The sequence below is a fragment of the Misgurnus anguillicaudatus genome, chromosome 23 (assembly GCF_027580225.2).
Source record: "Misgurnus anguillicaudatus chromosome 23, ASM2758022v2, whole genome shotgun sequence".
In the NCBI taxonomy this organism is placed as follows: domain Eukaryota; kingdom Metazoa; phylum Chordata; class Actinopteri; order Cypriniformes; family Cobitidae; genus Misgurnus; species Misgurnus anguillicaudatus.
In genome coordinates this window covers 22,145,638-22,171,274 of record NC_073359.2, presented here as the reverse complement: position 1 = coordinate 22,171,274, position 25,637 = coordinate 22,145,638, and the positions used below count along the sequence as shown (strand labels likewise).

Below are 25,637 nucleotides of genomic sequence, written 5' to 3'. Positions count from 1 at the left end.
TAGACAAAAAATATAAAATGTAAGCGAATTTGTGCATAAAAGCAAAAAATCTGCCAAATTGGGGTAAGCAGAAAAATCTTAAATATTTTTCTTAAACACTAAATTCAAGAAAAATTCAAGAAAAATTAGCTTACCCCATTGGCTGATTTTTTTTTTTTTTTGCTTGTTTTATGCACAAAATCACTTAAATTTGATATTTTTTGTCTAAAAACTAGACTTATTTTCTTGAGTTGTTTTGCACATGAAGAAAAATCGTCTTAATTTAAGAATTTTTAGATATTTTTCCTGAAAACAAGACAAATATACTACGATTTTTTTTCTTGAAAATCATTATTTTGCAATGCAGAATGTGTGTTTTCCCCCAAATCAGTTTTGAATGAATTTTTTAAAAACTCATTGACAATTAAAGAGTAAAAATCCTGGAATTTTTATTAAACATTTAGCAGGTTTGATCAGGACTGAGGTTAACAGATTTATGCAAAAAACCAACATGGCAAAAAGGTTTTGAATTTGCACACAGTGTACTGTTGAGTTTTTGAAAAATATTCAAAGCATTTTCCCAAAATATGTGTCAAAATAAGATTTGTCACAAAAAATCATTCCATTTGCTGAGAAAGTTTTAGACTCAACAGCACCCCATAGTGGAGGAAAACATCCCTAACATAACATTTTATGTTAGGGTTAATTAGTTTTTCTGCAGTAACGTCACCACAAAATCATTTTTATCAGTGTAGTGTAGGGCTAAGGCTATTACTAGCAGATAAACATGAAATTGATATTTTAACTAATACTTCAAAGTTTCAGCGTATTTCTTAAGAAAATTCATACAATTTACCATGCTTTTAAAGTGTTCATGATGATAAGGGTTTATTAATTAATATATTTTATAGGTTAGTTGGGGGCCCCCCTAATATGACCGCTGGTAGGGGGCCCCAAACAGCGCCTAGCCGCCTACCTATGCCTCTATGTTAAGACCACCTCTGTTTCTGGTAATAGACAGTGAACGTCCTGTCAGAACGTAAAATGAGAAAGTTATAAGCAAAAACATGTGAATGAGCAGCATTTTCGGTGACACACCTTCCATTAACATCCATATATAACTTTTTCCTCTTAATTCTAATATTCTATTAAAAAATCCTCAACGGATTCCTACAATCCAGAAATCGTTGTAAATGGTAATGCCTGCTCTGTCTAGTCATATGATAAATTTTGAGCTTTGGGGTTTTTGAAAATTTTGTCATCACACCTAGTATAAAGCATAAGAAAGTGGCGCGTCCTGTGTTTTCCATGCGTTTTAGATGTTAATGGATCCTAATGCAAGAATTCTTCCAATAAGTGGCCAACTTGGCCATAAAGCGGTGTGGACACTCCCACTTTCAAATAACAAAGCTGTGGCTGCTGTGAGTGCATGCAGCAACCGTCAACCCGTTGGTATGATAGCCCTGGGCCACCGGCCTTTGCTATAAGCCAATCCGGGCCTGGTAACAGCACAACTCAGAAATGGCTCAACAAGAATACACGCTACTAAGTGACCAACTTTTCACATACAAAGGAATGGTGTTTCCTATAAAAGACTATCATTTCATTTCTCCAGAATATATAGACAGTTTGAAGGATTTTGAAATAAGGGACAATGACATCTATATTGATTTTTAGATCTCTGACGATTGCAGTTTTTTTCATGAATAACCATCTGTGTAGCTACCTTCAGATAATATGTTTATTCATTTTGTCTTCAAAACGGGAACAAAGAAGAATAAACCATTCATTTATCACATATTCCACTTGTTAATATAAAAAATAGTTTTGGTTCCAATGAATAGTTCCAAGGCACCAAATATAAAATAAAACCAAATAGAAAAAACTGCCATTTATTGTTTTATGATCAAATGTTTTAGTGTGGTAGTTACATGGCACTCACCAATGATCAAAGTCTACAGTAGAACATTGTGTCCATGCCAATAGGTGTAATGTTATTGTTATTTGTTAAGAAAAATATTAATTGCTAAGAGAAATCACCTTGTGAGGAATCTAAAAATACCCCAGTGTATGTTATCCTCTATGACATGAACGGTTTGGAGCCAGCAAATCCTGACCTCACTGTATGAAGAAGATTTCCCAGAGAAAGTAAATGAAAGTTGAACCACGTATGAGCTGATGCCCTGGCTGAAGCTTTTGCAGAAGGGGAAAGATTACACCTCACGTCCGTCTCCAAGACTCTTTTGTTCCCATTTGCAGGAGCACCTGGTGCCCAAAGGATTGCAAGGAAAAGGAAAAGTGTGTATGATTTAAACGAACACATCACCCAAAAATGAAAAATCCTTTTATAATTCACCTTCATGCAATTCCAAATGTCCCAAATCATATACACATACATCCTTGATATCACACTTGATATTTAATCCATCTCTTCGTTGCTCTTAGATCATCTACATTATGAGAAACCCAAAAGACATCATGGTGTCCTACTTTCATTTTTCCAAAAACATGTCCCTGGAAACATCTGAGAGCTTCAATGACATGCTGGATAAGTTTTTCACAGGATGGAGTAAGTGCCATAACATTAATGAACCACACGACACAAATCTGGGGATGAACAAATTCAAATTAATGTATACCAAGCATATATTGTATGGGCAGATGTAATTAAGCCACATAGTATTATTGTAATTTTGTGTTTGGTTTGTAGTGCTCGGTGAATGTTGGTTTGACCACATCAGAGGATGGATCTCAAATCAAGACAAATACAATATCTTGTTCTCGACTTATGAAGAGATGATCAAGGTGACGACTGAAAAGTTTCTCATCAAGCTTCATCATCATTTCTCTCGTTATATAATCTTACAAAAATACAAATATCTTTAAAACCAAACATATAAACATCTAATGCATCTTTTATCAGGACCTCAGATCCGTCATTGTGAAAATCTGTAAGTTTGTTGGGAAGAATCTGTCAGATGCTGTGATTGATAAAGTTGTGGAAGAAGCAACTTTCAATAACATGAAGAAAGACCCCAAAGCCAACTACGAATTCTTGCCTGGAGTAGTCACAGACCGTCCAAAAGGACTATTTGTGCGCAAAGGTCAGACAAAAGTGATTAATTATTACAACAAAAAATGATGAAAGCATAATCCTATAAAATCCAGTTGTTAATCCGTATCCATTGGACATGAACTCAACTCAACTTCAAGATAAAAGAATAAAACTCAGTCATTAATAATGCAATTTCTAGGTGTTACAGAAGACTTTAAAAATAATTTGTCATATAAAAGTTTATCTCTGATTGTAGCTTTTCACTGGGAACTAAACTTTTCTAAACATATTTTGTTACAGGAACTATTGGAGATTGGAAGAACTCATTAACTGTGAACGCTTTGCCTGCGTCTACCAAGAGAAAATGAAGGGACTTCAACTAAACTTCATCTGGGACATCACTGAACAACACAAATAAAAAGCAACACAATTTTCTAAATAGTATGTACAATGTAAAAAAACTATGTAGTACTTAAATTTGTAAGTTTAATCAACTTGAATTTACAAGTCGTTTCAACTAAGTTTTGTTTTCATGAGTTGCTGTAACTGTAAGGTAGCTTAAGTTATTTCAACTTTATTTTGTATAATTTATAGGAACTACTCAGTTAAAATTATGATTTGTATGTTTAGATTATTCATGTAAACATGTATAACATGTAAATAATGAAAGTGCAACAAGGAAATTTACAGTAAACATTAACAAGATTACCATACCGTTTGTCATTATCTATCAAGTTGTAACAGTAACTGTCATGATCTTGTCAGCCTTGTACCCCAGGGAAAATAAGTTTTGACACCTCAGCATTTTTATTAATAAGGGTATTTTTAAGTGGGCTATTGACACAAAATTTCCACCAGATGTAGCCATCAAGCCAGATATTGAATTCATACAAAGAAATCAGAACATTTAAGTATACAAGTTGAGTCATAATAAATAAATAAAAATGACACCGGGAATAAGCATTGAACACATAAAGAGAACAAGGTGCAAAATGGCATAAAAAGCAAGGAGATCACTTGAAATCTGTCAGTATTCAGAGAGAAACCCTTCCCCCTATCAGTACTAATTATCAGCTGCTTTAGTCCTAATTGATGGCCTATAAAGGCTTCTCATTACTCAGGGGGCACACAGGAAAGACTTCATGATGGGTAAAAGAAAAGAACTCTCTCAAGATCTTCGTAATCTTATTGTTGAAAAGCATTTTGATGGGAATGTTTATAGGCACATTTCCAGAATGCTGAATGTTCCTGTGAGCACTGTGGGGGCCATTATCCGGAAATCGAAAGAGAATCACTTCACCATAAACCGGCCACGATCAGGGGCTCCACGTAAGATCCCTGTCCGAGGAGTCCAAAGAACAATCAGAAAAGTTTTCCAAGAGCCAAGAACCACTCAGGAAGAACTTCAGGAAGACTGTGCATTAGCAAGTACTGTTGTTTCAAAGAAAACTATAAGCAATGCACTGAACCGTCAAGGCATCCATGCACGCTTATCACGCAAGACTCCATTGCTGAACAAAAAGCATGTTGAGGCTCGGTTAAAGTTTGCGAAAGAGCATAATGATTTAGCAAATATATTTTTGGGCCATTTTTTGTATATTTTGAAGAGTGTGTGTGTGTGTGTACCTGGTAATTATCACGTTGTGGGGACCAATTGTCTATGGAATGTCCCCACAAAACATGGAAACCAGAATGTGTGTGTGTGTGGGGGGGGGGGGGTTGTCGGAACACAAATAGTTAGGAAAGTGGATGTAATGGTGTTTGTTTTCCTGGGACAAACTGAAATCAAGAGACCTTTACCCTATTAAACATGTAGATGTTATTCTGTATACACCAATGCAATGCCCTCTTACGGTCATAATGTAAAAAATAAAACACTATACATGGTTACATTTATAAAATTTAAAAAGGGTCTGGATTTAAATTTCATTGTTTTTTGCAATGTCAGCTGAATTCGTGTTGATATATAAAGTCCAAAGTTTGGCTATAAACAAATAGACAATATTCCCCTTTTTCTCTATTAAACTTTACTCTCTTGACTTCTGTAGAGTCAATTCGGCTCAGATAGAAGTGTAAAATGGCTCAATATGAATACAAAAAACTTGGTGACAAACTCTTCACATACAAAGGAATGGTGTTACCTCTAAAAGGCATTCAGTTGATGTCTGCAGAATATACTGACAGTTTGAGGGATTTTGAAATAAGGGAGGATGACGTCTTTGTCGTTACCTATCCGAAATCGGGTGAGTTTGATGTTCAGAACTCTGAAGACTACAACATTTTTCATGCTTAATGACCCTTGCTGTAGCTAACTATAAACAATACTTAAATCTTACATGTCTTGAAAACATAAGACAACACAGATTTATCTTTAGTCAAATTTGTAAGAATTGTTTTAACATAGAATAACGAAAAGTCTCTTACCCTCATCTCACTTCTTTCATAATAAAATTTGTTTAACTTAAAGAATGTCTATCTACTCCTTCCAAAATTTGGATCCGTTCCTCAAACAAAACTGATGCTCGGCTTTCTCAGCAAAAATCTGTGACATCTCCGTTCCCTTCCTTCAGGGAAGCCGTACGTAACCGAGATGTTTCTTTGTCTGTCTCAAAATTGGATGAAGAGAGAGTGACTCTCCTAACATTTCAAAGTGGTCGTAAAACTCTAATCTTGATGTGTTGCCATAGTCACAAGAGATCTTGTTTTGGTTCTGAGTGTTAAAAGCAGTTTGGTGGTAGCGTTACAGACCCCAGTGCCTAGCCTGTTGTTGACTGAGGGTCTGCAGTTATATTTATGAAATATAAGTGGTTACTGTGTGACTGATCTGGCTCAGTCGTTACATCCTCTATGACAGGAACGATTTGGAGCCAGCGAATCCTGACCTTACTGTATGAAGAAGATTTCCCAGATGAAGTAAATAAAACCACGCAGGAGCGGATGCCCTGGCTGGAGTTTTTGCAGAAGGGGAAAGATTACACCTCACGTCCGTCTCCGAGACTTTTCTGTTCCCATTTACACGAGCACCTGGTACCTAAAGGACTGCAAGGGAAAGGAAAAGTGTGTATTCTTTATAGATCACCCAAAAATAAAAAATAAACTGTCTTATAATTTACTCGCCCTCATGCAATCCCAAATGTCTTGTATTTAGTTTAAAACCCCCATCCGATACACATCCAATCATCCCAAAAACACAGATATATAATAAAAGTCATCCAAACTAAAAATTAGTAGTACTTAATCCATCTCTTCTTTGCTTTTAGATCATCTACATAATGAGAAACCCCAAAGACATCATGGTGTCCTACTTTCATTTTTCCAAAAAAATGAAGGCCCTGGAAGCTTCTGAGAGCATGGATGAAATGCTGGATAAGTTTTTTACAGGATGGAGTAAGTGGCAAAGCTTTACTGAACCACACAACAAAAGTATGAAGATACCCTTGCTTGTCCCTGGGCTTGAACAAATAAAAAAATTTTATACTGTACGTCAATATGACAGATGTACTTCAGCCACATAATATTATTTTAAAGTCAGCTATGTTGTGTTTGGTTTTTAGTGCTCGGTGGATGTTGGTTTGACCACATCAGAGGATGGATCTCAAATCAAGACAAATACAACATCTTGTTCCTGACTTATGAAGAGATGATCAAGGTGAAAATAAATAAATAAAAGAAATAAATGTTAATATTTTAAGACCAATAAAATATGCATCTAATTCTTCTTTTATCAGGACCTTAGATCCGTCATTGTGAAAATCTGTAATTTTCTGGGGAAGAAACTGTCAGACGCAGCGATCGATAAAGTTGTGGAAAAAGCAACTTTTAACAACATGAAGCAAGACCCCAAGGCCAACTATGAATTCTTGCCTAAAGAAGCCACAGACCGTCCAAAAGGACTGTTTGTACGCAAAGGTGTGACAAAGGCGAATAATCAAACATCAAAACTGCCATCCATTGATAATTAATCAAATCAAATTGAGAAGCTCAGATGCAAATGCCGCTAAACCTCACTTCCATCAAAATGAGATGGATTTTGGATTTTTCAGCAAAGTCCTCTAAGTGCACGGAAGATGAATTAGATGAACAACCGCATGCTTAGACCTGAATACAACCCATGTGGTAGCCACATGGATCATGTGATTCAGAATATGTGGTCCAATGCTATCGTACATATTTTACAAGGCAACTGATTTATATTCATTAGTATGACCACATTCATACATTTTTGCACTATTTGCCTTGGCCCCTGTGATTTTGGGGTTAGGAGTGGGGTTTCATTACTTTTTTTTTTTTTATGATAATTGTACGTTTTTGCACTTTGTACGAATTCATACATATTAGCCAACTCGCAAAAACTGTATGAATTACTTTCATTATTTGCACTAGTTGCATTTTTAATGATTTTGTTACTGTTTTATTGATTTTGTTTTGTCCAAAGAAGTGGAGGTTTTAGAAGTGAAGGTTTTTGCCAAAAAAGCTTATACTTGCATGATGTTTTCGCCTGCAGCTGGCATATGTTTTACATTTTTTTCGTTCAAAAACGCAAGCAGAAAATAAGAGCATATCATATCAGTTAGTGACTAATAACATTTTCATTGTCATTAAATTGAAATTATTGAATCTAATAAATAATGGCTTTAAAATAATTCGTTCATCTTTAAATGTTATAAGCTCAGCTTTAAACTTTTCTTATTTTGTTATGTTTTAATGAGAAACTTTTCATATTTTGTTACAGGAACTGTTGGAGATTGGAAGAACTCATTAACTGTAGCTCAGAATGAACGCTTTGACCGCGTCTACCAAGAGAAAATGAAGGGACTTCCACTTAGCTTCATCTGGGACATCACTGACATACAAAACTAAAAGCAACACAGTTTTCTGAATTGTATGTATTGTAGTAACAGTATTACACTGCAAAAGATTATTTTCAAGAAAACATTTTCTAAGTATTTTTGTCTTGTTTTCAGTCAGGATGTCTAGAGATTCTTAAATTGGGATGTTTTTCTTGATGAGCAAAACGACCCAAGAAAATAAGTCTAGTTTTTGGACCGGGGATGTCAAATTTAGGTGATTTTGCGCATAAAACAAGCAGAAAGATCTGCCAATGGGGTAAGCAATTTTTTTTTCTTAAACACTAAATTTAGGAAAAAATCTAGAAAAAATTGCTTACTCCATTGGCTGGCGGGTTTTTTTGCTTGTTTTATGCACAAAATCACTTACACTGAAAAAAAATGATTCATTGAATTTAATCAATGGTTGCAATCAATTTGTTTGTGCTACATTTGAACAAAAAAGATTAGTAAAGTAAAATAAAATATAAAACTTTTGTTTGAATGTAGCTTGAGTGAATTGATTGCAACCACTTGCCTTAAAAAGAATGTATTGAATTCAATTAATCATTTTTTTCAGTGTGCTTGATTTTTTTTGGGACAAACTAACACAAGATGCCTTTATGGGCCCTGGCTATACCTTATAATTTTGCATAGAAATATATGATGAGTTATTCACAAATTGAGTTATTCACAAATTGAAAAAATGTAGCTATTGCACCAATGCACCCAGTCATAATTAAAAGAAATAAAACTGAAATTACTACATAACTAAATAAAGGGTCTGGATTTATATTGTTAATGTACATTTCATTGGTTTTTGCAATGTCAGCTGAACTTTAAGACCACATGTCTTAGCTGAAGTGTAAAAAGACAGATAAGACCGAAAAATTCATACTGACGTATAAAGTCCAAAGTCTGGCCATAAGCCAACAGAAAATATTAACCTGTTTTTTCATAGAAACTTTACTCTCTTGCCTCCGGTAGATGCGATTCGGCACAGCTACAGTAGAAGTGTAAAATGGCTCAATATGAATACAAACAACTTAGTGACCAACTTTTCACATACAAAGGAATGGTGTTACCTGTCAAAGACATTCATTTCATTTCTCCAGAATATATTGACAGTTTGAGGGATTTTGAAATAAGGGATGATGATGTCTTTGTCGTTACCTTTCCGAAATCCGGTAAGTTTGATTTTTAGATTTCTGACGATTGCAGAGTATTTCATGAATCGCGACTTCATAAACCAGTGGTTCTCAAACTGGGGGCCGCGAGATGGTAGGGTCTCAGTTTTATGACATTTTATAAAATACATAAATTTATCATAAATTTTGGTAATTAAACCTAAAAAAATAAGGCTACTAACCAACAGTACTGCTTTGTATACTTTAAGGGGTGGTTTCTTGGACAGGGATTAGCTTAAGCCAGGACTAGTTTGATTAGAAAATATAACTAGTTTTAACAAACATTCCTTACTGAAAACATTACTTGTGTGCATTGTGAGGCAAAGCAAAAGCCACTGATGTATATGTCAGTGCAAGTTATTTGCAGTTTGGACAGCTCTTACATTTATTTTAGTGTAGGACTAGTCTAATCCCTGTCTGGGAAACTGACCCAAAATGTTTTGTTTAATTAAACTGATACGTTTTAAAACTTTTTTATACATTTTCTTTGGGGGGCCGCAAAGAAAAGCACTGTACACAAGGGGGGCCACACACTGAAAAAGTTTAAGAACCACTTCTATAACACTATTTGTCTATAAAGTTTGTTTGAACTAAAGCATTGTTCAAATAATTTCTCAGGTAACTTAAATATTTTTATGTCTGTTGATGTGGCAATATCCAAATGATCTGTTCCCTGTTTTTCATAAATAGCGACTCCATAAACCATAACCCTATTAGTCTATAAAGTTTGTTTGAACTAAAGCATTGTTCAAATATTTTCTCAGGCAACTTAAAATTTTTTATGTCTGTTGATGTTGCAATATCGAAATAATCTGTTCCCTTTCTAGAGAACTCGAGCTGCTTTGCCATAGCAACAGTTTGGGGAACGCCTAGGCGTGACTGATCTGAAGCATGTGATTCTAATAAACTAATGTTGAGAGTGGCTGCGTCCAAAAACTCTAAATTGCTGCCTTCTGAGGCAGCTTTCCAAGGCAGGAAGAAAAAAACCCGGACTTTTTAGCCTGGGAAGTAAAAAAAGTCCTAGGAGGGAAAAACCCTTGGGATATATATATATATATATATATATATATATATACATTGAAACGGATAAGGAGATTAAGCGGGTTCTGCCGGTGGTCATTGGTCATGAATCAGCTGGGCATCACGTTGAAGAACGTCTCGGTTACGGATGTAACCCTCGTTCCCTGAAGGAGGGAACGGAGACGTCACGTCGTGACCGACGAATTGGGAGCTCGCTTAGAGAGACCAATCTGCTTCGAATACTACTAAAACGCCAATGAACTTGGCATTGAGATATTTGCATAATGCTGGCGCCGCCCCGCCAGGTGCGTATATAAGGCGCACGTGCAAATAGGGAAATCAGCTTCTGTTCGCTGAGAAAGCCGGAAGGTGACCGGCCTAAACAGCAGGTGGCAGCACCTGTGGCGACGGGACGTGACGTCTCCGTTCCCTCCTTCAGGGAACGAGGGTTACATCCGTAACCGAGACGTTCCCTTTCAGTCGGTCACTACGACGTCACGTCGTGACCGACGAATTGGGAAACCCTACTAAAACGCCACTAGGGGCTGACCTCTTCCAGTGTCTGCAAAAAGCCCTCCGGTTCCACTTAAGGATAGGAGAATTAGGTTTTAAGGCAGAAGGCCGGGCACTAGATGTTCCTTTAACCCACAGTAGTGCCAGCGACTGGGAAGCGCCCTATCTGAGCGGTATAGGGACGCTGCGGAAGCCACCGCCCCGTTAAGGGCTATTGGTGGGCGAAAGTCAACCGTAGTTGAGGTATAATGACAGCCGTGACTGTGTAAGCAAAGCAGTGCTCTGCTAAGGGAAACGTGGGCTGGTAGGATTAACCCCACGGAATAATACTCACAAAGGAACCCGTTGGGACACAATGTGGGGCCCTGGCCAAACACGTAGGTTCGTAAGAATACAGCTAGTGAAAGGCTGACAGCCAATGCTCCGCAACAAAGGCTGTCAAGGCAGTGGAGAGAGCAAATCAAACCATTACGCATTTTTGCTCTATTAGCCTTCCATACTGAAACTCAATTTGGAGCCTCAGTCGGAGGCTGCAAGCCGACTTGCGAGTCTGCCCTCCGTGTCCTCCCTGGTGAGGACAGAACACGAGAGGATACAGGCTCGATACGAACATTGTAAAATCTAATGAACGTATTAGGTGTCGCCCAACCAGCAGCTCTACAGATGTCTGTTAGCGAGGAACCACGAGCTAATGCCCAAGATGAGGCAACACTCCGAGTGGAGTGCGCTCTCAAATTAAGGGGCAAGGAATGCCCTGCAAATTATAAACCAGGGCGATAGTATCAACTATCCAATGAGACATCCTCTGCTTAGTGACAGCTTTCCCTTTCTGCTGGCCACCATAACAAACAAAGAGCTGGTCTGAGGTCCTGAAGCTTTGCGTGCGGACCACGTAGAATCGCAGTGCGCGTACGGGGCACAACAAAGCCTCGGTTGGGTTTGCCTGCTCCAAAGGCAACGCTTGCAAGCTCACCACCTTATCTCTGAAGGGAGTGGTGGGAACTTTGGGCACGTAGCCTGGTCTGGGTCTTCAGTGAGACAGCAGGACCAAACTAAAGGCACGAATCGTCAACAGAGAATGCATGTAAATCTCCTACTCTCTTCATGGAGGCCAATGCTAGCAGGGTCAGAGTTTTCATTGATAAAAACTTCAGACTCGCAAACTGCAAAGGCTAAATCGGAGACCTGAAGGCTTCAGCACCATGGACAGGTCTCAGGAAAAAAGAGGGAGGGCGCGAGGGGTTTAGCCTGCGAGCGCCTCTTTAAAATGTAATAATTAAATCATGCTGGCCAACTGATCTGCCGTAGATAAGTGAGTGATGAGCAGAAATAGCGGCGATATCAATTTTAATGGCGGAGGGACAGCCTACCATCTAACCCATGTTAAAGATATAAAAGCATAATGTTAAAGGGCATTCTCTGGGGTCCTCGCGTTGCGAAGAACACCGGGTGACGAAAAGGTTTCATTAAGCGCGTAAGCCCGTCCTGTGGACGGTGCTCGAACCGCGTCGATGGTGTTAGATACCGCTTGCGATAAATCACCTAAACCCTGCGCGCGCTCAACGACCGTACATGGATATCCACAGGTCGGGGCGCGAGTGCCAAATGTGCCCCTTCCTAAGAAAGAAAGTCCTTCCTCAGGGGAATCCGCCAGGGAGGGCTGTCGCGAGGAGCATTAACTATGAAACCAATTCTTGGTCGTCCAGTACGGACGATTAATAAAAGGCTCTCCTCGTCCTGCCTGACTTTGCACAGTGTCTGCGCAATAAAGCTCACTGGAAGGAATGCGTATTTACGCACCCCCCGCGGTCAGCTGTGTGCCAACGCATCCACGCCGAGGCTGCCCTCGGTTAGTGAATAAAATAGGCGACAGTGGGTATCGTCCGGCGACGCAAACAGATCTATCTACGCACAACCGAACTTCTTCCAAATTAGCTGGACCGTCTGGGGGTGGAGTCGCCATTCGCCGGGGGCGCAGCTCGGAAGCGCGTACCGCTGTATTGAGCGATCCCGGGATGTAAATGGCACGAAGGGACCTCAGATGCTTCTGACTCCAAAGGAGGAGATGACGAGCGAGATGCGACAGGTGACGAGAGCGCAAAAACCGCCTTAACGGTAAATAACGCAACAGTCGCAAAGTTATCGGTGTCGACAAATACATCCTTCCCTCGCATCTCCATAGCGGAGCGTACAAGTCCCAGATATACAGCGCACCGCTCGCGGCAGTTGGGGTGCTATGCACACCCCAGACTGCAGGCCCGTCATACGTGGCTGAACATCCCGTGCTTAGGGCATCGCATGCTACAGAATGCCAGGAGACCCCTCAGAGGCATATCTTGCTATCAGAAATGCTGGGTCTACTACGGGGAAATTTAAATGACACGCAGGTGTAGTGTTTACACAATGTATGCCGGTGCGCCACGCTCTCCTCGAGACTCGATCGTAAAGCCAACGCTGAAGCGGTCTCATATGACGCAGCTCGAACAGTGTCACGGCTGCAGCATGCTGTCATATGTCCAGGAGCTTCTGAAATTGTATCAGAGGGACCGCGTACTTCCCTCGAATTAAACCGAGGCAAGTCAGAACTGACTAGTTGCGCGCTCTTGTAAAACACGCCAATTAGTTGATCGAGTCTAATTCCATACTGAGAAAAAGGATCCTCTGCACGGGGCAAAGTTGCTCTTTCCCAGTCGACCTGATGACTTAAACGAGCGAGATGCCGAAGCATTAACTCTGTGTTCGCGCACGTCTGCCAAGAACGGGCTATTATAAGTCAACGTAAATAAAGCAGAATGCGAACAACGCTCTCTCTCTGATATTTTAATGCCGTGACTAACACTTTCATGGAGACACGGAGAGAGAGAGACAGCTCGAATGGTGTACTTAATATTAATATGCCCACCCCACGACGCAGAGCGAAAAAACGGTCTAAGCCGAGGGGAGATGGACACAAAAGTACACGTCTTACAGGTCTAAAGCTGCAACCGATCTGAATATTGAAATACGAGCCTCGGCGTTATCATCCAAAAAAGACCACCTCCGTAGAGCCGGGCGTAAATCAAATCGATCGTAACCCACCGCGTATTTCGGGTACTATGAGATAAAGGCTGGAAAAACCCTATCATCATATCATCATCTCGGTAAGAGGGACCGGCTCGATAATCCTTCGCCAGCAGGACATCGACTTATGCACGCAGTACATGTGCATCGGATACTTTCACTTTAGTGAAACGAAAGCCCGAGAATTTCGGGGTTGTGCCGGTATTTGTATTTCGTAACCGAGGCGGATCGCGCGTAAAACCCAACGAAACGGGCTGGGACCTGACGCCAAGCACCCCGGCACCGTACGAGGAGAATAACGACACTACCGGTGTACCCGCGGCGGGGCAGCGAGGCGGGACAGGCGGGACTGCCGGTGCGTCTGCCGTGACAGCATAAGCATCTACAGTATGTGTGTGTGTGACACTGACCTGAGCCCGCTGAGGGAAACGGTCGTCCGGTCTCCTCAGCTGAGGACGCAGACTCCGACGGGTTTGCTGGTGGTCCGGTCTCCTGAGTGGAGGGCTCGGACTCCTCAGAACACCCGCTGGCGATAGAGGAGAGGTAGGGTGAGCTGGTGTGTGCCCGCTCACGGCTCTCTCGATCCTCTGGAGACCTGAAGAGGGGAGAGGAATGCACTCTGTGTGTGGTTAGTGGGCACCGGCTAAACAGCCGGTGGAACATATGCAAACCAAGAATTTTCCACCCGACCCTCTATCGGGGGAAGGAGCGAATCACCGTCTCCTGAAGAGTGATCCTCTGCCAATCCAGGTCGCCCGCTTACTGGCCACTTAAACTCCCGATCTCACGGGAAGCGGCTAAGCGGGCGGGGCGAGCTGCTGACGACCGGTTCCCCCGCGCTGCCGAGATGGGGTCCGAAGAGGGGAACGGAGGTGGTCGCCGCAGGACGCCGACGGCGAGAGGCAGACTGAGGAACCGGCGTGGTGGTTTTTACCAAGGGCAGCTCTCCTTCGCCGGGGCATGACCACAGAGATCGCCTCAGTCTGCGCAGCGGAGCTGTACGACTCCACGGCCTCGCCGAAGAGGCCGGTCTGTGAGACAGGAGCATTCAAGAAGTTGTTCTCGCCTGCGTCCGTCAGCCAGACACAGCCAAAGGTGGCGATCTTGAACCACTGTCGTGAACATCGCACGACTGAAGGTCGCGGCCTCCCTCGTAAATCCTTGGTGAACCCGTAGCAACGTTATTGCGTGCAGGGCTGAAGCCGCCTCTCCGCATGCCTGACGGACAGCGCCCGTAACCGGACGACTATCTACAAACACGGGAGGGAAGGGTTGGGTGGTCCCTCCAGGAACGCAGCTGCATCGCAACCCCCCGCTCCACTGAAGGGTCCCTGCCCTTAGCGGCTCCATTGGTGAGGGAGGTGAGGGGTGAAAGCTGAAGCTGAACGGCCGGATGGCCGCAAACCACGTCAGCTCTTCGTGCCGTCGGGAAGAAAGGCACAGGAGCAGAGGACCGAGAGGCCCGAGCAGCTCCGAAATACCAATCACGTGGGCGGTACGGTTCGGGCGGAGAGGGGTTAACCCCTCCAACTCTACCGTTACCGCCGCTCGAGCGGGCACGGCCGCCATCTCCGGAACGACTCCACTTCGGAGGAAAATTGGACACCCCTCTGATGCTGCAGAAGTGAACGGGACCAGAAGGAGGTCCAATGGATTCGGCAGACATCGTAGAACACGACTCTGCCGTCTCCACCGGAACCTCAACCGGCTGAGGATGAAAGGCCGGTAGGTGGAGGACGCATCCTCCGTCCTCCTCAGCGTAGTGATGCGAAGAGCGTCATGCGAGCGCTTGACAGCCGCACCATGGCGGTGTCAGCACTGCAAAGACGCGGACAGCATTCCCGTAGAAACGTCAGTCGTCTCCGCAATCCAAGAGGGTTATGCTCTCACAGAGAGAACAAAAACTCTCCACGAGCGCAGCCTCAGAGTGCTTGATGCCCAAGCATGAAGACAGCGCTCGTGACCGTAACTGGAACCCTTATACCTCTCACATCCAAGATCGCACGGACGAAAAGCAATCCTGAAAAGGACGCTGATCTCCGAATATACGAGAGAGTGGCTGTCTTTAAAAAGACACAGAGCTCTCACGTATCACTCTTTAGGGAAATCACTCTTTAGGTGCTCAGCTGATGATGCGCACAGGGAAAGGCAACGCACACACTAAACTCAAAACAAAAAATATGCAGAGCAGTGGAATACTGCGAGCGTCCGCTGTGTTAGTACTGCTTGTCAATCAACTTCAGCAACCGTTCCCAGAAGAGCAGATAGTAGCTTCTCAGTCAGATAAAGCCGGCTTTCGAAGCGAAAAAAGCTGATTTCCCTATTTGCACGTGCGCCTTATATACGCACCTGGCGGGGCGGCGCCAGCATTATGCAAATATCTCAATGCCAAGTTCATTGGCGTTTTAGTAGTATTCGAAGCAGATTGGTCTCTCTAAGCGAGCTCCCAATTCGTCGGTCACGACGTGACGTCGTAGTGACCGACTGAAAGGGAACAGCCAGTAGATCAGAGGTGTGCCGACTTTCACATTTACCGGAACTGGATCTGTTTGTCTCATTGTCCTCGGGATCGAGGACGAGACAGGAAGAGAGAAACAAAATCTTATTAGCGTAGGGGCCGTTCACATGTAAAGCAAGTGTCACACAGTGATGTGGTTTAAGTCAGCTCTGTTCCGGACAGGCTAACTATTGCTGGTTAAGTGTATTATATATAGTTGATGATTTTAGAAAATGTGTGGGCCCAGGGTAAGTCTATTTATGGGGCCCTCCATATGATCTTTAAAACAGAAACTTGTTCAATACATTGTATTAATTCTTGCCAAACACATGGATGCAGTCCTTCAAGCTCATGAAAGTCATACAAGATATTAAATTTGGATCTCACAGCACCACTACTTCATTTGCTGACATATTTTTGTATCTGCAGTAAATTTATTCAATTTCTGTATAGGCGACAAAACTTTTGTCATGCCAAAATTTGACCTTTCGGTCTTGATTAAATAATAAATCTTTTTTCAAAGAAACTAATTTATTTCAGTGCATTAAACATCATTTGGGAGGGTTTTAGCTTTTCAAATGAGCTATTTTTAACACCAATTGATTAATTAAAAGTCAGGTTAATAGCAGGTGTTTCTACAAAATAGATAAGCAACAAGACTTTTGTCAGGGAGTGTATATTTCAAACACGCTGCCTTTGACGTGTGTCCAAAAGTCTTTCTCTGAGCTCCCTTCATGCCTCGGAAGTCATTTCCTCATGAGGCAGCGAGGCAACGAGTCACTGCCTTGAGTTTTTGGACGCAGCCATAATGAGCGGGATACCAGGGATATAAGAGGGCATCCCAAAAAGTACACTCGCTTTTTGGGCCTCAGTAAGTGACTGTGTATGCACTTCCACCTGGCGCTTTTCAAGAAGGGTGTTCAGGCTAGCCTTTTGTCGCCCTCCATTCTGGAGTGTGGAGTTCTGGAAAAGCTAATTTGGTGTGTCCTGGGCAAGCACTGGAATCATATGTTCACAGGACTACTCAGTGGAGGCTTTGGTTTACCCAGGAAGGTTTCTCAGCGACAAAGCATACTTTGAGCCGTAGGATAGTGGATACTGTCCCACTTGCTTATAACATCTTGGCATACAGTCATCTGTCGCAGTGAGGTGCCAATCTAGGGTCAGGGGCTTCGGTCCCTTCTTAGGGTCCCAGGTACTGTTGCCTGTGTTCAGGTTATACACGCTACAGGCATTTGGTAGTATGGAAGCGCGGGCATCTTGTTCCCCAAAGCGTTGCTTTGGTGAAGCAGCTTGCGTTCCCTCAAAAGAGAACATCTCAGGTAGAACATTGTGTTCATGCCAATGTGTGTAATGTTTGTCAATTACAACAATCTAAGCTGTTAAGAGAAAACACCTTGTGAGGAATCACAAAACACCCCAGTGTATGTGATCCTCTATGACAGGAACGGTTTGGAGCCAGCAAATCCTGACCTCACTGTATGAAGAAGATTTCCCAGAGAAAGTAAATGAAACCACGTATGAGCGGATGCCCTGGCTGGAGCTTTTACAGAGGGGGAAAGATTACACCTCCCGTCCATCCCCAAGACTCTTCTCTACCCATTTACATGAGCACCTGGTCCCCAAAGGATTGCAAGGAAAAGGAAAAGTGTGTATGAATTAAACAAAACAAAAATGAAAAATCCTCTTATAATTTACTCACCCTTATGCAATCCCAAATGTCCCAAATCACATACACATCCATCCATCACACAAGCCCATACATCTATCATAAAAGACATCCAAACATCAATTAAATAAATAAATATATGCAGGCCCGGATTGGCCATAGGGAGAACCGGGAGGATTCCCGGTGGGCCGGTCTGTTTCTTTTGGCCACGAGGGCCGGTGTTGTCATGCCACCGGGATGAAGCGTATTTGCGGGTGAGAGATGTCCCCGCCGCTTTATGCACAAGTTGATTGTGTCCCGAGTCCCGACCACTTATTGGAAGAATTCTTGCATTAGGGTTCATTGGCATCTAAAACGCATGGGAAACGCAGGACGTGCCGCTGTCTTCTGGTTTTCAAAGCGCTTATTTGAACACGAGTTTTGTTTCAGACGCGTCTATATTGAGTGCGCTTGCCGGCCCCGCGTCTATTTAAAATAAACTTGAGCGCGTCTTTTGAGTGCGCTTGCCGGCCGTGCGTCTATATTTAAAAAAAACTTGAGCGCGTCTTTTGAGTGCGCTTGCCGCCCGCGCGTCTATTATATTTTAAATAAACTTGAGCGCGTCTTTTGAGTGCGCTTGCCGGCCGCGCGTCTATTATATTTTAAATAAACTTGAGCGCGTCTTTTGAGTGCGCTTGCCGGCCGCGCGTCTATTATATTTTAAATAAACTTGAGCGCGTCTTAATACAAACAGGCTGGCCTCTAAAAGGAAAACAATTTACAAAACATATTTTTTATCCAAGTCATAGATTAATTCTCTATGAATAGTCATTATTCATCGTTTATTGCAAGAGGAACAAAAAAATTAGTTTATTTTAAAAAAGTAGTTTCAAAAGTATATCCATGATGTTTTCTTTTTTTAACACAATGTAGGCCTACCTTAGCCTACGTTATTTAGCAATAGACATGATCTAAGTACTAAAAGACTTTTTTCCATTTGTTTCCAATGCATACTTGATAAATCTTGCTTGTGTATTGTATATCAGAGGTTTCCAAACGTTATCAACCCAACAGTTAATCTCAAGACTCACCATTTTTTAGAAATAGAAATATAGAGGAAAACACAAACACATTTGTTTCCTTTAGTTGAATAAGTTTACTTTAGTAATATTATGGTCTTATGGTAGGGCTGCATGATTATGGCAAAAATTATAATTGTTTACTGCATTTGCACGGAATATGAAATTATATATTTGAAAAATACAGTGAATTGCAAGGCTGCAGAGAACAGTGCACTACTGCAGACTTACACTACTGAGGGTTTAAAGATATTATTTTAATACTCAGTCGTGAACTAAAGTGGGCCGGTCTAAGGCATGAAAATCCAGGGCTGAAAATGAGTCCCACTCCGGCCCTGAATATATGTGTCTTAATTTGGTTTGTGAGAGATTTGATTTAATTTTGGGCTGTGTTATTTCAGTATAAGCATCCCTGACATCATGATTGATATTTAATCCATCTCTTCTTTGCTCTTAGATCATCTACATTATGAGAAACCCAAAAGACATCATGGTGTCCTACTTTCATTTTTCCAAAAACATGAAGCCCTTGGAATCTTCTGAGAGCTTGGATGACCTGCTGGATAAGTTTTTCACAGGATGGAGTAAGAGTCATAACTTTACAGAGCCACACAAATCTGGGGATGAACAAATTCAAATAAATATATACAAAGCATAAACATCTAATGCTCATTAATAGATAGACAGAAGTAATTAAGCCATATAGTATTACTGTAATTTTGTGTTTGGTTTGTAGTGCTCGGTGGATGTTGGTTTGACCACATCAGAGGATGGATCTCAAATCAAGACAAATACAACATCTTGTTCTTGACTTATGAAGAGATGATCAAGGTGACGACTGAGCAGTTTCTCATCAAGCTTCCTCATTATTTCACTCGCTATATATTCTTATAAAAATACAAATATCTTTTGCATCTAATGCTTCTTTTATCAGGACCTCAGATCTGTCATTGTGAAAATCTGTAAGTTTCTTGGGAAGAATCTGTCAGATGCTAAGATTGATAAAGTTGTGGAAAAAGCAACTTTCAACAACATGAAGAAAGACCCCAAAGCCAACTATGAATTCCTGCCTGGAGAAGTCACAGACCGCCCAAAAGGACTATTTGTGCGTAAAGGTCAGACGAAAGTCAATAATCAAATGCATTTATCTACTGATAATTAAAGCATTATCTCCTAAATCCATTGGACATTAAAGCGAACTAGTATCATCTTTTCCAAAATTCAACTTTAAATCAATAAAACTCAGTCATTATTAATGCAATTTTTATTCCAGGTGTTACAAAAATTAGGTTTTTGTGTAAAAGTTAATCTCTGATTGTAGCTTTTAACTGGAAAATGTAATCTTTTCTTAACATATTTTGTTACAGGAACAGTTGGAGATTGGAAGAACTCATTAACCGTAGCTCAGAATGAACGCTTTGATCGCGTCTACCAAGAGAAAATGAAGGGACTTCAACTTAACTTCATCTGGGACATCACTGAGCTACAAAACTGAAAAGCAACACAATTTTCTGAATAGTATGTACAAAATAATCTGTGTTGCACTTCGATTTGTAAGTTTAATCAACTTAAGAAATTTCAACTATTATTTCTTAAGAGTTGCTGTAACTTAAAAAATAAAGTTGAATTAGCTTAAGTTATTTTAACTTCATTTTTATAATTTACAGCAACTCTCCAAAATGGCAAAAAATATATTTTCAAATATTGTTTTAAATATATTACAAAATATACAAAAAATATATGTACTTAAAGCAACACTATGTAGTTTTTTACCTTTAAATAATGTCTCTAAAATTATTTCAGTGATAGAACAACTTTTAACTGGACAAATTGTACTGTTGCTGCAACCTGAGCAGCCTCCTAGCTGCTACAAGCACACTCAGAAAGTGGCGGTGGAGGGTAGGAAACACAGCCCCGCCCCCTGCCTGCAGAAATGTGTCTGATACCAGGAACTGTTGCGCTTTTCAACCACATGGGGGAGCTCTAAGTCATTTTTACATGGAAACTACATAGTGTTGCTTTAATATAGACCCCTTCACGGTTCACGTCACAGGCGGTTCCCACTGCGCATGTTGGGGTCAGAAAAGTCATTACAACAGATTGAGTTGCGTATTATTCGGTATCGTCAAAAATGCCTACTTACGTCGTGGGCTGTGAAAATCGCACCAGGTCTTCCGTTAAGTTTTCGCGATTCATGCAGAATCTCAAAAACAAAAAAATACAACATCTGCGTCTACAAGCAATTAACGTGCAGACTGGGACAATGCAAAGATCAAAGAGGCTTGTGTTTGGGGTGCTCACTTCATTTGAGGTCAGTCATCATTTTTCAGCACTGTTAGATTAAATTATAAAGCCTAAATGGTATGAACAGTTCGACCCCGTGCTGCGCGCGCACCCGATAGTCATTCAATGTTTACAAACCTTGAAGGGGTCTATATGTAAAGAATATATTTTATGATACATTTTGAAATTTTCACCCTTATAATTTATTGGCAATTTTTGTATATTTTGAAATATATTTTGAACGTGAGCGTCTCTTTTACGCATAATGAATTTGCGCCCCTCAGAAGAGAAGTCACTGGAAATTTACATGAATGTATCAACGTTCGGCATTGGTTAGGGCATAAAGAAAATATTTTTTAAAATCTTAACGCCTATTTTTATCTGTTGTCTCTTTAGTTGTTACAATATGCGACAACTGTAACTGGTTTTCTAGATGAATACAAATAAAGATCAAATCAAGGCCTCGTATGTGACTCTGTGTTTTGACTATGTAAGGTTATGCAATCCCATTAGTTTCACTAATCCACTAATTCACAAAATTTCATCAAAATTTTAATTTTGATATTTTATCCAAGAATAAGAACTAATAGGAATCTAAATACTTGTTATTTAAAAAGTCGAAGTGGTTTAAGCTCTTTTAGCTTTACTGATTTTTCTGTAAAGTTTCCATTTAGGTTATCGTTGTTTGCTTTGCTAAACACGGACCCTTTCAAAGACACTGTATTTCTCTCCACAAATCACTCTTTTAAATCAGGTTGTGTGGTTATATAATACATGCATCACTATAAAGATCCATTTATTTCTACATTCACAACTGCACACATGAATTTATCAGCGATGCCAGGGTTAGGTAGAAGTATATTGTCAGCACAGTGCTGTAATGTGTCCAGGAGAGGGGGGTAAAAACATTATGACAAATTTACCTTATGCAAAAATATTTCACAGTGTTTTGGGTGCCATTCTGGGTGACTGGGTCTTACCTTTTAAGAAGCTTTACAGTACATTCAAGTTTCTAAACATTTCATAATTCATAATGAAACCCATGACCTTGGTATTACTGGCATAATGCTTGATGAGTAAGTGATATAAAGAGTATGGTGGTTGTGAGAGATCTTTAAAACTGGGAACACGTGAGGGCCTTTACCCTGTTCACTCTATAAAAATAGTGAGGACCCAGTCCCGGGGACAAAATTTCGTATTTTGACTCAAATAAAATCTTCTTTTAATCTTTAATGGTCCATCATGGACCCCAGTAACACATATGAGATACTGTTTGAAAGCTTAGACTCTCTACTTTCTCCAGATATGCATCACTTTGAGAAATCTTTTACTGTAAGAAAGTTATTTACACTTAATTTACACTATCACCCCCCCCATAATTTTTTATATGATTTAATATTCACATATTTCATATTTTTCAAGTATGACAAACATGGGCAAGTCTTATATCAAATGAAAGCTCTCACTCTCAGGAATAAGGCTGCAGTGTTATTTTTGTTCTATTATCAACACATATCCAACAATAGTTAAATGAATAATAAGGTAAAAAATCGTCTTTTGTAAACATATGGGAAAATTGAGTGTGGACTGCCTCAGATAGCACATATAGCCACAAATGATACACCATCTTTTCTCTTAGGTCCTACTCTAAAAAATAAGTCCATTCACAGCATTTTCTTAGGTTGTGTGCATGAATAATCCCTTGTTATTTATTATATGTCCAAAACAAAAAATTAATATTTATATGAAAAATGTATTTTCGGACACTTCAGTAAAATGAGAATAACTTTTGAATGCGACATGCTAAAGAGATCATTCTTTTTTTGGTTGTTTACTGTCTGCTGCTGGTCACAACCTGAACTGTCTGCAGTCTGCTAGAGCACCCAGAACCAGAGTTATACACTATCAAAGACAGTATTTACAACATATAAAAAGAAAATTTGGTGTTTCATCATATGAAAAACAACATAAATAACACTATTTGTCACAAACAGCAGCTTTTTATGTAACTTCAAAGGGTTTTCTTTAAAATGATATAAAGCAATTGCATTTATTCCACTGTATGTGGTTATGGGAGCACTTCAAATGTTTTTAGGCAGAAATTGTATACAAAAAGGGTATTATTCCTCCCATCAGTTGGAGTAAAATAACTTTTGCATAGATTATGATAGAGAAAAAAATCTTTTTTCCTCTGTAAGCTGGCAATTGCTGGAATCAAACAAAACTGTCTGCAGGGAGCTGAGGTACTCAGGGCCAGAGTTATACACTTTTAAATAAAAACTTTAGAAAAAAAACATCAAAAAGCGCCTATTTATTTTTGTGTTTATTAGAGGACTGACATCACATACAACCATGTTTAGCACTTTCAACAGTGTTTTATGTAATTTCAAAGGGTTTCCTGTAAAATGATACCAAACATTTGTATGTAAACCTCTGCATGTGGGTATGGGAAGCTTTTGAAATTGGGTAGGCCAAATCCAGGCGAAAATCCCCAAAATAGCTTCAGGGTGGAAGAAGTTAATAGGTGCTATATAGCACATATAAAGCACCTATGAAGAACCATCCGGGGGTGATATACTGTAGCACTACATATGGTTCTATATAGCAGAATGTGGTTCTACACAGGTAGTACTGTACATACGTGCTATATGCCACTTAAAATGGTTCCCCTAAGATTACGAGCACTTTTTGTGCTTTTTAGCACTGTTTGTTTTTAGACTGTGATAGTTCCCCCTAAAATATAAATTCTGTCATCATTTACTCACCCTCATGTTGCCAGATCGGGTGGCCATACGTGCCATTTTCACCGGACGTGTCCTGGCCTCACATTTCAGTTGAATACATTATAAAATTAAGATTTATTTCTCTTAAGACATACAATCATTGTAGTTTCATTCTTACCTTAAAATGTAACGTTGCTTTTTTAAATAGAACATGAACTATTAAACCTCAATGACGTATGCGGTCGACAAATGCGACTTCCGAAGATGCACCCGAAATCCTGTCCAGGACGCGTCCGCCAAAAATGGAACGTATGGCCAGTCTTTATACCATATTTGGATATGTTCCTCTCACAAAAAAACTCCATTCCCTCACAAAACAACGTGACAGGGATACTCAGTAAGTAAATCACGACAACATTTTAATATTGTATCAACTGTCCGCAGTTTTAGTGTGGTAGTAACGTGGCATTCACCAATGATCAAAGTCTACAGTAGAACATTCTGTCCATGCCAATGGGTGTACCTTTTGTCAATTGCAACAATCAAGGTTAAAGAAAAACACCACAGTTTTTCAATAGTTTACTATGTACTTACAGACTGATCTTACGGAATGTATTGTTATAGTATAGAACGTAGTGTTATATAAAAACATTTGATTAATTTATTTGTGTCCATGACGCGAGATTCAGCTTTTTTGTGCCTTGAGCACAAATGTATTTTTCACGAATTTCATTAAATCGTTTTTCTGTCCATGGCACGACTTTCTTTTTCGTGACACTTTATGTATTGTTTTCTCAGTGGTTTTTCCTATTTTATTACCATTGGCGCTTGGGGTTGGGGCTAGAATCACTTTTCTAACCCCAACTCTATAGAATAGTTTTAAAAGCAGAAGAAAAACACGAATAAACCAATACATAAAAGTACATCCTAACCCAAACCCCAAATCTAAATCCAACCCCAAACGACAATTATTTTAGAATTGGGGGGCAATGAGAACACAATACATAAAATGACACGGAAAAGACATTGTTGATCCAACTTTTCACCTTTTTTACTTTTTACCTCCACTAGATTCATCCTATATGTTTTATTTTATTTATGTGCTCCCTTGGATTTGAACCTATATTTTAAATATATGCTATAAATTAATTTTCTAGAAAATAATGCTCAATTTTATATATATATATATATATATATATATATATATATATATATATATATATAGATATTGATATTTTTTTATATATATTTAGTTTTAACCTTCATATATCAACATATATGTTTTAAAATGTATTTCAAGGGTAAGCAAATACATTTCTAATTGTACATTCCATATTGCAAAAAATATATTCTTTACAAAAAGCTATTGCTAAATACTAATAATAAGTTAATTTTATAAAGTACTTGTTCGAAATTGAAAATATATTTAATTTTAAACTTTTTAAAACTGTTATGTTTACAGGTTAATAACATAAAGTTTTTCTTTCAATGCAATGTGAATATATTTCCATGGATTTAAATATATAGAAAGCTTAATATACTGTATTGTAATGCCTAATGACGCAAAGCGGAGGTCCTTGTATCACACTGAAGGGGCTTATTTTCCCGATAACTACCGGCTGCCTCTACATTATCCCGCTTATTACACAGCTACTTGTCACATAAAAAAACGGACATGAATATGAATTTGAAACATTTTATTGGCATATTTGTTTTAAATTGACATTTTTATCCTTCCGCGAAACTTTGCACAGATGCATAAAATGA

The 25,637-nt window shown here is 39.9% G+C and overlaps 2 protein-coding genes and 1 long non-coding RNA gene across 5 annotated transcripts; 2 read left to right on the top strand and 1 right to left on the bottom strand.

The window, feature by feature from the left end:
* Positions 1–2,132: 2,132 nt before the first annotated feature.
* Positions 2,133–21,613, top strand: LOC129453871 (amine sulfotransferase-like). 3 transcript variants are annotated; one of them, XM_055218256.2, is made up of 6 exons: positions 8,391–9,047; positions 17,583–17,785; positions 19,322–19,448; positions 19,601–19,695; positions 19,799–19,979; positions 20,232–21,613. In XM_055218256.2, exons 1-6 carry the CDS (start codon positions 8,882–8,884, stop codon positions 20,357–20,359), a joined length of 900 nt encoding a protein of 299 aa, XP_055074231.1. In that variant the 5' UTR covers positions 8,391–8,881; the 3' UTR covers positions 20,360–21,613. The 3 variants fall into 3 exon arrangements, with proteins under 3 accessions (XP_073717369.1, XP_073717370.1, XP_055074231.1); XM_073861268.1 differs by lacking the exons at positions 8,391–9,047; positions 17,583–17,785 and adding an exon at positions 2,133–2,277; XM_073861269.1 differs by lacking the exon at positions 17,583–17,785 and having other exon boundaries at positions 8,382–9,047.
* On the bottom strand, positions 2,142–24,458 carry LOC129453878 (uncharacterized). Its single transcript, XR_008647602.2, has 4 exons — positions 24,049–24,458; positions 23,913–23,969; positions 5,459–6,073; positions 2,142–2,244 (listed from the first exon to the last, which is right to left on the bottom strand). It is a non-coding gene; the product is annotated as an uncharacterized lncRNA (long non-coding RNA).
* Positions 5,112–8,030, top strand: LOC129453877 (amine sulfotransferase-like). Its single transcript, XM_073861270.1, has 6 exons — positions 5,112–5,277; positions 5,889–6,091; positions 6,295–6,421; positions 6,589–6,683; positions 6,763–6,943; positions 7,767–8,030. Exons 1-6 carry the CDS (start codon positions 5,112–5,114, stop codon positions 7,892–7,894), a joined length of 900 nt encoding a protein of 299 aa, XP_073717371.1. The 3' UTR covers positions 7,895–8,030.
* Positions 24,459–25,637: the final 1,179 nt, after the last annotated feature.

What these genes read in the sequence shown, in the direction of transcription:
- LOC129453877 (XM_073861270.1), top strand. Translation starts at nt 5,112, where the DNA reads ATGGCTCAATATGAATACAAAAAACTTGGTGACAAACTCTTCACATAC. An exon ending in CTTATGAAGAGATGATCAAG is followed by an intron (nt 6,684 to 6,762) that starts GTGAAAATAAAT and finishes TTCTTTTATCAG; the next exon opens with GACCTTAGATCCGTCATTGT. An exon ending in AGGACTGTTTGTACGCAAAG is followed by an intron (nt 6,944 to 7,766) that starts GTGTGACAAAGG and finishes ATTTTGTTACAG; the next exon opens with GAACTGTTGGAGATTGGAAG.
- LOC129453871 (XM_055218256.2), top strand. Translation starts at nt 8,882, where the DNA reads ATGGCTCAATATGAATACAAACAACTTAGTGACCAACTTTTCACATAC. An exon ending in CGTTACCTTTCCGAAATCCG is followed by an intron (nt 9,048 to 17,582) that starts GTAAGTTTGATT and finishes CCTCTATGACAG; the next exon opens with GAACGGTTTGGAGCCAGCAA. An exon ending in AGGACTATTTGTGCGTAAAG is followed by an intron (nt 19,980 to 20,231) that starts GTCAGACGAAAG and finishes ATTTTGTTACAG; the next exon opens with GAACAGTTGGAGATTGGAAG.